The sequence below is a fragment of the Rhododendron vialii genome, chromosome 2a (genome assembly GCF_030253575.1).
Source record: "Rhododendron vialii isolate Sample 1 chromosome 2a, ASM3025357v1".
Classification (NCBI taxonomy): domain Eukaryota; kingdom Viridiplantae; phylum Streptophyta; class Magnoliopsida; order Ericales; family Ericaceae; genus Rhododendron; species Rhododendron vialii.
The window spans coordinates 28,610,423-28,624,558 of record NC_080558.1 but is presented as its reverse complement, the minus strand read 5'-3'; the positions used below and the strand labels follow the sequence as shown (position 1 = coordinate 28,624,558).

Sequence of the window (14,136 nt, the reverse complement as noted above, 5' to 3'; positions counted from 1 at the left end):
GGTGCGACTTGCTTTTCCAAAATCGATTCGAGGTCTGGTTATCACCAATTGAGGGTTCGTAGAGAAGACATTCCCAAAACCGCTTTCCATACTCGCTATGGTCATTACGAATTCATTGTGATGCCATTCAGTTAGATGAATGCCCCAGCTGCTTTTATGGATCTAATGAACCGTATCTTTCATCCTTACCTCGATTGTTTTGTGGTTGTATTCGTCGACGACATCCTTATCTATTCATCTGCGGAGGAGGAACACCAAACTCATCTTGCCATCGTCCTTGAACTCTTGAAAGAGCATCGTTTGTATGCCAAGCTTAGTAAGTGTGAGTTTTGGTTACCCGATGTCAAATTTCTGGGTCACGTGGTTTCTAAGGGAGGTGCGTCTGTTGATCCGGGGAAGATAGAGTCCTTTATGAATTGGCAACGACCGAAGAATGTATTTGAGATCCGAAGCTTTTTGGGGCTAGCCGGTTACTACCATCGTTTTGTCCTTGATTTCTCCTTTTTAGCAACATCGATGACTAGGCTAACACGTAAACGTACGCACTTTGTTTGGAATGACTTGTGTGAGGCGTCCTTCAAAGAATTGAAGAGGCGGTTGACTACCGCACCGATTTTGATCATGCCGAATGTGGGGTTGGTTACTCCATTTATTGCGATGCGTCTAAGGAGGGATTGGGATGCGTGTTGATGCAATCCGGACGAGTGGTGACGTATGGGTCGAGACAATTAAAAACTCACGAGCAAAACTATCCTACCCATGACTTAGAACTCGCGGCCATCGTTCTTGCTTTGAAGAGTTGGCATCACTATCTTTACGGTGAAAAATTTGAAGTCTTTTCCGATCATAAGAGCCCAAAGTACCTCTTCTCCCAAAAAGAGCTTAACTTACGTCAACGTCATTGGATGGAACACTTAGAAGATTATGACTTCGAATTGCATTATCATCCGGGTAAGGCAAACGTTGTGGCGAACGTGTTGAGTAGAAACCCCACACACTTAGCGAGCCTAGCCATACGTGGGTGGAAGATGGTGAACGATTTAGGTCATTATGCTTTGCATTTTGAGGAAATTCAAGAGGGGTTACATTGTGCACTCTCACCGTCCAATCGGCCTTATTGGTGCAAAGGCAGCTGTCCTATTATGTTATTATGGTTACTGCAATTACTTCTAAATATTTAGGTAGTTATCTTATTCCCTGTGTGCTGACTTAGCAATTCATGGCATATGAGTGTTCTACTATATTGTGTGATCCCCAAGTGAGCTATGTGCTAGATCCCTAACCTTCCTTGTGAGAGGAGGTAATATTTAGTGGGGGAATTATGTGAGAAACAGTGGAGGGAGAAGGGAGAAAGTGGTTCCCAGCTCTTGGTATTAAAAAAGAGAGTGAGAGTCATGAGTTTCCAAGGGAGTAAATGTGTGAGCACTTTACATACCAAGGGCCTTGTTGTTGTTTACTTGGCTACCTCTATTACTTCTTGAAGGTTCTATTGTAGAGGGGTTGTTGGTCTATCCTTTGCTTGCTGGATCAGGGCCTTAGCTTCTGTCATTACATGCTTATTCTCCATAGCATATCTTGCTTCAATGCTGTAATATGTGGCTACTATATTCAGTAATAACTCATATGGGTTTTCCATTTGATTTGTTCATATCCTAGCCTTGGAAATTTCATTTCCTTGCCTTGTGATAACTACTATCTGTTATGTTGGTAGCTTCCAATGGTGATCTCTGTGTTAGCTGGTTGTGATGCAAATGATGCATTGATTACAAGTTCTGGCTGTCACGTTTTGTGGCTGACTGTTACTGCTACAGCTACAGCTACTGTTGGTACTGTTGCTGCTATGTTATGCAGCCGTTGCTGTTCTACTTTTTATGTAATGAATGATATTCTCAAACCATTATGGTGTATCCTGAAGTTGCAACTGCTGTGTCCTACAGTGGTTGTTTCGTCACTATTGTTCTCTCCTTTTAGAGTACCACTTGTTTTGTACCTACCTAAGGGGGGTGGTCCTTTGGGATGTTTAAGCCTTACTAGGGGACTTGTCCCTGGATTACTCTTCATTCCCTACTTTACTCTCAGCCTGTACATGCACCTGGCGTGGGCTAATGTTTAGGAGCCTAATTTGTTAGATTCATCATGTGGATGAGTTACAGATACCCATAGCTGGATATGGTCATATAGAACTAAGGACTGCTAGATACAAAAGATTTGGCTGAATCTGTGAGGTACCAAGGACTGTTGCTATTTTGTCAGCCCAGCTGCAGCAAATTGTTTGTGTGCTGTTGTTCTGTTCAGTTTTTAAACCCAGATAGCTCCAAGTGTTGTGGCTGTTCTTTTATTGCTATTGTTTTACTATTGCAGCTTGTGTGCAGTCCAACAGATTGCTGCCCAACAGGTTGCATTATATAGCAGAATACAAGGCTGTTGTCAAAGAGAGTTTAAGTCGTGGTTTCTCACAGCTATCTGCATTTAGACCTTGTTTCATGAGGTGCAAATCCAGAAATCCATGGGGGACTGTACATTGGATCTTTTGGCCTTCCAAGTTCACTCTATCCTATTTTGTTATAGTCACTATGGCATTGTTTTCCTTCCCTCTTATTAGATGGATTGGAAACATCGCATATCATTTAGCCCATGTAGCCATTTGGCGTAGACAATTTTATTTACTCTTGTTTTGTTTTGTTTTTTCTGTTTCCTTCTGGGATATGCCCCTTATAAGCTGTATATTCGGTTAGCCTCTTTTTCAATTTCAAGCTATTTTACCCAAAATAAAATAAAATCAGCCTTATCGGCACGAGTAGTGGAGGCTCAACAAAAGGACGAAGAAGCGGATGAACTTCGTACCAAATTCCTTAGCGGGAATGCTCGAGATGGGTGGATGATTCATGCCGACCAAAGTTTACGTTATCAAGGGAAGTTGTTCATCCCCGTTTCGTGTAGGGAGGAAATCCTACGAGAGTTTCACCATTTACCATTAGCCGTCCATCCGGGAGGATCGAAAATGTATCACGACCTGTGCAGACAATTTTGGTGGCTTGAATGAAGAGAGATGTTGTGATCTTTGTGTCCAAGTGTCTTACGTGTCAAGAAATAAAAGCCGAACATCAATGACCCGCAAGAGAACTACAACCGTTATCGGTGGCCAAGTGGAAATGGGAAAATGTGACGATGGATTTTGTTATGGGTTTGCCGAGATCGCCGAGGGGGCATGATGCCATTTGGGTTATTGTGAACCGTTTGACCAAAACCGCTCACTTTCTATCCATCCATGTTACCGATTCTGTAAAGATGCTTAGCCGTTTGTATATTCAGGAGATTATTCGACTTCATGGGATTCCCGTATCTATCATGTTTGACCGAGATCCGAGGTTTACCGCGCATTTTTGGCAAAGTTTGCAGGCCACTTTGGGCACGAACCTCTTGTTTAGCACTGCCTATCACCCACAAACCGATGGTCAGTTCAAGAACGATTCAGATTTTGGAAGATATGCTTCGGACTTGCGTTATGGATTTCTGGGGTAGTTGGGAAGATCATCTACCATTAGTTGAATTCGCATACAACAATAGTTATCAATCAAGTATCAAAATGGTGCCGTATGAAGCCTTGTATGGTAGACCGTGTTGATCACCCGTGTGTTGGACGGAATTGAGAAAGGCTACGTTAGTGGGGCCAGATATGATCAGAGAAACCACCGACAGTATGAGATCGATTTGCCAACGACATTTAGAGGCTCAAGAGAGAACAATTGAACAAGTCAAGGTGATTTGCCAAAGGTTACTAATTGCTCAAAGTCGACAAAAGAACTATGCCGATCGATGTCGTTGCCCATTATCGTTCGAAGTAGGGGATCACGTGTTTCTCAAAGTGTTGCCTTGTCGAGACTTGTCACGTTTCGGGAAGAAGGGTCCGAAGTTTTGCCAAAATGCAGATTTTCCATTTCCTACCGGTAGGACAAGATCTCCTATCGGTAGGAGACCAGAATTTCACAAAATGAAACTACTGGACAGGGTTTCTACCGATATAGCCAAAACTCCTACCGGTAGGACCTAGGTTTTCAGTGCACGATTTTTAGATTTCGCAGGAACAAGTCCAACAACAAAACCAATGATTTAAGGCACGATTCAAACACCAAATCAACACATTAATACATAATAGAAGTGAGAAATCCCTACCTCCAAGTCAATGAACGAAATCCAAGTTCAATCAAGCAAGCCCTAGCATTGAAAACCTTGAATCAACTGAATACTCCTCTCCGAGCTAAACCAAATGAAATACGAGCTCAACATCACATACGGAAGGTGGAGTGAAGGGTAATCTTCACGGCTCTCGAGTTTAGAGGCGTGATTTCGAGAGAGAGAATGAGAGAGAGGGAGAGAGGACCAAGAGAGAGACGTGAGTGGGAGAATGATTCTCTACAACTCACTCTCACCTATTTATACCACCACACACATCGATTGCAATTGCACCCCAAACTTCCAAATTCTATCACATTCAACCCAAATCACATATCCAAATCACACTTTCTCTTTACCTCAATATTCTAATTTTATTCTAACATTAAAATTATTGAAATTAAACACGGGTCTCTACAACACCTACTAACCGTCTTGTGTTTTTCACGATTTGTTCTTCACATGACTAGTAATCTAGACAACTACTAACCGTCATATGTTTTTCTTTTGTGGTCATTAGTCATAAACTACTAGGAAATAAGTATCACTTTTTTATTTCTATCTCCCCGAAGCAACACGCGAATTTGTGGATTTATAAAATTAATAAACTCTCTCAGTAAAGACGAAATTGGTTCGAGGTATCATCAACTCGAGGCAACAAGTAATTTTTTAATTTTGTACATAAATCATGATCCGTATTAAACCGAGATAACCCCAAATCATGACTTCCAAAGTTTTTTTCACATAGTAAACAATAGTATTTGCATGTACTAGGAATCACTATTTTGCTTTCACATGACAAGTAGTCTAAATACCTACTAACCGTCATGTGTATAGCACTATTTTTTTTCTTACATGACAAGTAGTCAAAACACTCATTATTCGTCATGTATTTATCACTATTTGTTCTATACATTACTAGTAGTCGAAACACCTACTAACCGTCATGTATTTTTCTCGTGTGGTCACTTGTCATACACTACTAGGAAGTAAGGACCATTTTATGTCCATCTCCCTGAAGCTACACGCGAATTTCTGGATTTATAAAATTGATAAACTCTTTCAATAAGGGCAAAATTAAGGTATCATCAACTCGAGGCAACAAGTACATCTCCGATCTAGTACATAAACCATGATGCATATTAAACTGAGATAACACCGAATCCACAATTTTCATAGTTCTTATCACATAGTAATTTGTAGTAGTCTTTGCGTCTATTAGGAATCACGATTTTCCTTTCACATGACTAGTAGTCTAAATACCAACTAACCATCATGTGTTTATAACTAATATTTCTTTACATGACTAGTAGTCGGAACACCTACTAACCATCATTTCTTTATCACGATTTGTTCTTCACTTGACTAGTAGTCTAAACACTTACTAACCATCATGTATTTTTTTCGCGTGGTCATTAGTTACACTACTAGGAAATAAGTATCACTTTTTTATTTCTATCTACCCAAGCAACACATGAATTTATGGATCTATAAAATTGAATAACTCTTTCAATAAGGGTGAAATTAATTTGAGGTGTCAGCAACTCGAGGTAACAAGTACATTTCAGATCTATTACATTAACAATGAGCCATATTAAACCGAGATAACACCGAATCCACACTCTCAAACTTCTTTTCACATAGTATTCAATAGTATTTTCTTCTACTAGGAATAACTATTATCCTTTCACATGACTAATTAATAGTCAAAACACCTACTAACCGTCTTGTGTTTTTCACGATTTGTTCTTCACATGACTAGTAATCTAGACACCTACTAACCGTCACGTGTTTTTCTTGTGGGGTCATTAGTCATACACTACTAGAAAATAAGTATCACTTTTTATTTTCTATCTCCCCAAAGCAACACGCGAATTTGTGGATTTATAAAATTAATAAACTCTCTTAGTAAGGGCGAAATTGGTTCGAGGTATCATTCACTTGAGGCAACGAGTAATTTTTGAATTTTGTACATAAATCATGATCCGTACTAAACCGAGATAACCCTGAATCGTGACTTTCAAAGTTTTTTCACATAGTAAACAATAGTATTTGCATCTACTAGGAATCACTATTTTGGTTTCACAAGACAAGGAGTATCATGTCCCCTAAGGCCCCCCACATGAGTGGTCAACAGGGTTGGCAGCCTTGGGTGGACTACCTCTCTAACTTGACAGGTAAGACTTTAACCAACACCATTGTAAAATTTGCGTTCACAATGTATGTTCATCACATTTGGCTGGAAAGGAACTATAGGAAATTCCAAAACTCTTGTTGCCCTCCCACGGTAGTTGCCCATAAAATCTTCAATGATATAAGGACTAGACTTTTGTCCATTGCTAATTTGCCTAGTGGTCTACATTCTGGACATGTAAAAATTCTATGGAACATTGTTTAGTAATGTACCTAAATCATTTGCATAATTTTGTATCATTTCAATCACCATATTTCATGTTGCTCTGAAGAGTTGTGGAACCAAAATAGAACAGCCAATTGATTATGTCATCTTGGATTTCATCTAGCAAGGAAGGAGGGCTGGATTCACATGTGATTGGGTTCAGCTGTCAATGCTCAAGGGTACTCATAGTTGTGGAGCCAAATCATGACAGCCAATGAGCTGGTTGAGCATGGGCTTTATTACTTCCATGTATCAGGTTGTGCATGGCAGTTTACTTCTATCTATAAGGTAGTTAACTTAAACTCAATGTTGGAGATAATTGGCATGCTGTTCCTTTTTTACTCTAGTATTGGCAAGCTGTATTGAGTGTGCCAGCATATGTGTGAACCGTGAGAAGTGTGCTTGAGCCCCAAAATTTCTTGAGAGTGGAGGTAATATTTAGTGGGAGTCATTTTTTGAGGGAGAGTCGAGGGAGTTAGGGCCCCTTTTGCTTTAGATTGCCGATGTACTAGGCTTCGAAGGAGTAGCAGAGTGAGCACATAACTTTAGGCTCTTAGGCTCCCTAATTCTTGTTCTTGCGGTCTAATTGTAATTGTCGTGTGGCCTTGGCCACCTGTTCTCTATTTGGCCTCTAGGAGTGGTTTAGTTCATGCTACAAACTACTTCGATCTTGATTAGTTTCTGCAATGTATTTTAACATGTCATACGTATGCTGCTGTGTTTCTGCTGCTGCTATGTCTTACTGTTGCTGTATCTTTGCTGTGCTGTCTGAACATCCAGATTTGGATGTAAAGGCACCATGGAGCATCATAGTGCGGTCTGATATGTCGTTGGATCATGTGTGCTAGTTGTTTTGAGGTCTCTTGTAGCCTCCTATGTCGCTGTATTGGCCTTCCTTCTTTAGGTATACCATTTCTAACGGTACAGCTTTAGAGAAGGTAGCATCAAGTGTATTATGTTATTGGAACTTTAATGACAACTCCTTGGCATGAATTTGGCTACCTCTTAATGTTTTGTACCTACCCTTGGGGGGTTGTCCCTTGGGATGTTTAAGCCTTTGTAGGGGGCTTGTCCCTAGCTTTTCTACTCGTGTGTGAATGGCTTCAATTTTGCAATCGTGAACTGTCATGTAAATGTTGTAGCTATTACACCTTTGTGCATGCACTACGTAATCGAAGGTGCAGAATTTTTGTGACCTATCTTGGCATGTTTTGGTGGCCCGAAGGCAATGATCAGTGTGTGTCCAATTTGTGTCCAGTTGGTCCTCAGGGTAGTTGCTGCTGCTCCTTCTCCTACACTGCTACAGTGGTGATTTGATATGCAAGTTTTGGCTGTCCAGTACTGTGGCTGCTTACTTTGGTTACTACTGCTATTTTGCTGTTGCTGCTGCTGTTTCTTACAACTTTTGCTGTTCTGCTACTGTTCTAATGTCATGGCTACTCTTCCCAAGCAAACTGCTTCCTACGGTTGCTGCTGCTGCTGCTGTGGTCCTCTCCTTGGGGAGGAGTGTATCGAGCTGCTGCAGTTGTACATACCAAAAAATAGTTTGCACTAGCTGCCGCTACTGTTTGGTTTTGTTGCTTCTGCTGTTTGCTTCCAGCTATTGGATAGTTTACTTACAGCTGATAAGGCATTATGTAGATTAAGCCTCTTGCTATTCAGTTATCCTTTTGGTTGGCGACTTGTAATCGTTGTTTTCCTTCCCTCTTCTAGATGGATTGGAAACAATGCATATCTTTTACCCCATGTAGCCATTTGGCATTAGCAATTTTACTTTGTTTTGTCTTCCTTTTTCTTTTCCTCCTAAGGTATGCCCCTTGTAGGCTGTATATTCGACTAGCCTATTTTTCAATTTCAAGCTGATTTATCCCAAAAAAAAAAGTAGTCTAAATACCTAATAACTATCATGTGTTTATCACTATTTTTTTTCTTTACATGACAAGTAGTCGAAACACTCACTATTCGTCATGTATTTATCACTATTTGTTCTATACATTACTAGTAGTCTAAACACCTACTAACCGTCATGTGTTTTTCTCGTGTGGTCACTTGTCATACACTACTAGGAAGTAAGAACCACTTTATTTCCATCTCCCTAAAGCAAAATGCGAATTTGTGGATTTATAAAATTGATAAACTCTTTCAATAAGGGCAAAATTAATGTATCATCAACTCGAGGTAACAAGTACGTTTCCGATCTAGTACATAAACCGTGATGCATATTAAACTGAGATAACACTGAATCCACAATTTCATAGTTCTTATCACATAGTAATCCGTAGTAGTCTTTGCATCTATTAGGAATCACGACTTTCTCTTCACATGACTAGTAGTCTAAATACCAACTAACCGTCATGTGTTTATAACTAATTTTTCTTTACATGACTAGCAGTTTGAACACCTACTAACCATCATTTTTTTATCACGATTTGTTCTTTACTTGACTAGTAGTCTAAATACCTGCTAACCATCATGTATTTTTCTTGTGTGGTCATTAGGCATACACTATTAGGAAATAAGTATCACATTTTTATTTCTATCTACCGAAGCAACATGCGAATTTATGGATCCATAAAATTGATAAACTTTTTCAATAAGGGCGAAATTAATTCGAGGTGTCATCTACTCGAGGCAACAAGTACATTTTGGATCTATTACATAAACATTGATCCTTATTAAACCAAGATAACACTGAATTCACACTCTCAAAGTTCTTTTCACATAGTAATCAATAGTATTTTCATCTACTAGGAATCACTATTTTTCTTTCACGAGTAATAGTCAAAATACCTACTAATCGTCATGTGTTTATCAGTATTTTTACCTTTACATGGCTAGTAGTCGAAACACCTACTAACTATCGTGTATTTATCACTATTTGTTCTTCACATGACTAGTAGTTTGAACACCTACTAACCGTCGTATTTTTTCGTGTGGTCACTACTCATACACTATAGGAAGTAAGAACCACTTTATTTCCATCTCCCTGAAGCAACAAGCAAATTTGTGGATCAATAAAATTGATAAACTCTTTCCATCTGGGCAAAATTGATCGAGGTATCATTAACTCGAGGTAATTTACAAAAAGAGAGGTTGCAATTTGAAAACAATGAAAAAAAATCAGCCATGTGATTACGACATATCTGGAAGCGATGTTAGGGCGACTTGGGGCAATTTCATCTGCTCACTAGTCTGTTGAAGCAGTAATCCATGGCCGACAGTATGATCTCGTTTGCAGATGGGTTGGGCTTCAAAGCCCTAGATCGCCATAAGTAGCGGTCTCAATCCGATTTCACAGCTAATCCTCAACTCATCTCAATTCCGCCGAACCCTTTGAACTCATCTCAATTCGAACTTGGAGCAGTCAATCTCCAATTGATCAAGTCTCAAAGTCCACACTGTTCAGTGGGCTCTACCGTGGCTGAAGGCACCATCTCCTTCACAGAGGGTCTGGGCAGCAAAGTTTTTAACTCAAATGAAATTCGTACGAAGCGTAGAGGAACTGGTGCTATGTTAAGCACAGATTCAACAGCGTCCCCACCAAATCTGGGTTCTGAATCAAAAAACCCTAATCTCAGGAGACCGATGCCTGATTTTTCAGTTAGCTCTCACCCCCAGTCCTCACTACCAGAGAACACCTCTAATACTTCTCCTACTGGGGTTGGAAGTTGCAGCCCTAAATCGGCTACTGCAAGGAAACTACAATAGGCATTATTTGAGGAAGGTCTGATAATGGAAGTAGAGGAAAGAGCACAACATGATCAGCAACAGGAGGTACCAATCTCAAACCCTAAGTCCAAAACCTTATTGAATGGTAGAGGTACCTCGTACCTGGTGGAAGGAGATCCCAATATGGGATACGATGAAATTGACACTAAACCTAGGCGTCCAGGGTCTACCAATCAGACTATGCCTACACACCCTTCACACACCATACCACATCAAGCCCCCAATAAACCTCGACAGATTCCAAATGGATCTAAACCCAAGCCAAAATTTGGGCATCCTTACTACAATCCCAAAGTCCCTCATTGGATATGAAACTTGAGTTCTATCTTGACCTATTCAGAGGGAAAGAAGCATGGGTAGAAATTGACATTGAACTAACTAATGTTGGTAGATGGAACAAGTACCTAGTGGGTCATTTCCTTGATGGGAAAATGCCATACCCTATGGTGCTCTCCTCTGCAAGGTATTAGTGGAAAGAATTGTTTGTGGCTGTTAAGCCAGATGTTGCAGGGTGCTATCTCTTCGAATTTAGGGATGAACAAGCGAAGCAATAAGTTTTGGATGGTGGTCCTTATTTCTTTTCATAAAAATACTTAGTCCTCAAAGACTGGCATAGAATGATGAAGCTAGTCAAAGACCAACCTTCTCATATTCCAGCTTGGGTGAGACTGCATGACTTACCCCTAGAGTTATGGAATCAAGAATGTCTGAGCAGGGTAGCTAGTACCATTGGTAAACCACTACATGTGGACCAAGCTACAGCTAAAACCTCAAAACAACCAGGCCTTCTCTAAACAAAATCAACCAGTGCCAGAGTCTGCATTGAGATCAGCGATGAGCATGACCTTCCTGAGGATGTGAGAATTACTGTAGAGGGTAATTCAGTTGTGGGGCCTATTCAATATCAGGTGTTACCCCCTATGTGCAAGCATTGTTAAGTTTTTGGCCACTCCACTACCAATGTTCTAAGAAATCACCCTCAACTTCCAATCATCCCAATCAAGAATGGACCTTAGTGGGTAATGGGAAACTGAGGAATGATCCAGCACAGCCAAATCCTAGTACAACCGTAACTGCCTCATCTACCTTTTCCAAGCTTCCAATCAATTGCCCTCACAAAGAAATGCTTGCTGATTCAGAAGTTGAATTGGAAAAGGTGCTTGAACAAAAGGCTACCAGTCATGAGTGGATCTAGTTAGGGAATGGTAAACAACAGGCTGTCCCCTGTGACTCCTTGGTTGCCCCTTCAAGTTCTCATCATTTCAGTGCCTCAACTGATCCCACTGTGATTCCAGTAGAAGAATGTAACAAATCTGAAGTTGAGCTGCTGGAAATTCTTGGAGGAGTAACTTCAATCACTTCTTCCAAACCTGTTATCAGTCAGGTTTCAACTCTCACAGCTGCACCAAGAAGTGGATCTTGCACTGATAGGAATTGTCCTAATCCTATGGAACTAGAAAAGGTTAACACTCTTTCTGAACTTAAAAAGCCCCCAACTCCTGAACCACCTGCCTGTCAAGGTTTAGGACAAGGGGAGAAAGCTACAATGCTGGTTTCTAATGAAATCATTGATCCCTATCAGCTACTTTCCAAGTCTGCTAGGAAAGAATGAGGAAACAAGCTACGGAACAGTCAATGGGTTCCTTGAATAACTGATATCCTTTTTTGATATCCTTTTGAGTATATGCAATACTAATCCTTTCAATCTCTGCATCATTTTGTTACTTTGTGCTTTTGTTTCAATGACTTTACAAGCTTTCAATTTAGGTTTTTGGAAAATTCGTGGTCTAAATGACCCCATTATTAAGCAGAAAGAAGCTAAATCCTTTGTGAGCTCTAATAAACTTTTTTTTTATAGGCAAAATAGCTTAAAATAGAAAATGAGGCTAAATGAATGTACAACCTACAACGGGCATAGCCCAAGAGCGAGAAAAACGAAAAACAAAGATTGAACAAAGCCAAGTGGCTACAGTAATCTAAGCCAAAGGCTAAGACGAAAAGGCTACAATGAAAGGGGATCCACATGTTTCCATTCTTTCTAAGAGATGAAAGAGAAACACATGGCAAAAGATGAGGATTTGCACAGTTAGGTTTAAGCAATATATGCTTGACAGAAGTATAGTCTTTATGCCAATCATCCAACCCGACTGCAAAAGAACAGCTGTAGCAACAACAGCATCCTCAGTAGTGGATACCAGTCAGATGAAAAGCACAACAACATCAAAACAGCTGTAGAACAGCAACAGAAAACAACTTGATAGTAGCAGTTTATGCAATCAGTAGCAATGAACAACTTGACAATAACAGTAGATGCAATCAGTAGCAGTAAGCATCAACGAAGGAAAGTTAATGGGCAGCAACTGCTACAGAAAACCATAGCAGTCAGCTAAAGTCTGCAATAACAGGCTGCCACTACTGGACAGTAGCTGGCAGGCTAGCAATGAGAATGAAAGCCAGACACCGATGGCATGATATCATAGCAGCAGACAAGCAGTAGTAGAATCAGTAGCAAGCATCATTTCCTAAGGATCAGCTCAGTAGTTGCTGGTACACCACATGAGCAGTCAAAATAGGCCACTACCTAATAGATCAGTAGCAGTAACTAGCAGCAGTAAGGATTTCAAAAGATAATTAGGGACATGCCCCCTAGGAAAGCTTAAACAACCCAAGGGACAACCCCCTAAGGGTAGGTATAAATAATGGGACAACCCCCAAGTTCATAACTACTTAACATATATAGCTTAATACCTTATACAACATAAAGACCTACCATCTATACAGTCAGCACTTTCAATGAATGATCAGATAAACCAACAAAGCACCAATGGTACTCTATGTTAAACCCTTGTTGTACTGCACACAAGAAAAGATGGTACCTGCTCAAATAGGTAAAGAGGGTGCCTACTTAACATATACAGCTTAAATCTTAAGCAAGAAAACCAACACGATTGAGCTATATTGAGCCAAACAACAATCAAATGTGTTGGATACAAAACATATGATATTTCCACAATGTAATGTTAGTGGACACAGCAAAACTAGAACTGATTTCCTAGGAAAACTGACCATCAACTCCCTCGGAAAACTCACTTCTCCCTCTCTACTTTTTTCAGAAACTAAGGGATAAGGATCCTCCCTACTCCCTCTACTAAGCCTCCCATAATGCCCTGACTAATTATTACCTCCACTCACAAAGATTAGATGAGGCCCAATCACACTCTCACAGGGAAACACAGATTGTAGTAAATGCTTTCAACTATACTTTCAACATAAGTGATCCCTCATTATCTAGTAAAGAATACCACCAGAGGATAAGATAACTACCTATGTATATAGAAGTAATAGTAGACATAAGTGATAGTTTATAGGGTCAAAGGGAAGCTTTGAAGCTAACTTCCTTGGAACCATGGCCTTGCTGAATGTTTGTTATACCCACCATGTATGCACTTGCTCTCTTTGACTGATTAAAAGTTTTGGCAGTTGAGATGTTTCTATACAATAACTGAGTGATGCATCCAGCAACTATTGGTAGCTCTTGCTGAACCATGTAGCTAGGGGAAGCTCTGAAAGCACTCCCCTTGAACTATGACCTGCAGATAAGCATATGAGAATAATGCCCCTCAATCTAACAAGTATAGTCAAATCAAACATGAATGTTCCACATAGAAAGTAAATGAGAAGGCCCCTTGAAGGAAAGGGACATCAACCTACTTCTAACTTCATTTGAGATTTTGTTAGCAACCACTCCAGGAGGGCAACTAAGATTTTGAAACTTCCTATGATTCCTCTCAAGCCACAATTGGTTCACATAAGCTGTGAATACTAACTTAGCAATA

General features: G+C 40.1%; 1 protein-coding gene across 1 annotated transcript; it reads left to right on the top strand.

The window, feature by feature from the left end:
- Window positions 1-689: 689 nt before the first annotated feature.
- LOC131317379 (uncharacterized) lies at window positions 690-3,522 on the top strand. Its single transcript, XM_058346935.1, has 5 exons — window positions 690-1,153; window positions 1,484-1,544; window positions 1,712-2,082; window positions 2,362-2,395; window positions 3,313-3,522. Exons 1-5 carry the CDS (start codon window positions 690-692, stop codon window positions 3,520-3,522), a joined length of 1,140 nt encoding a protein of 379 aa, XP_058202918.1.
- The last annotated feature ends 10,614 nt before the right edge of the window (window positions 3,523-14,136 follow it).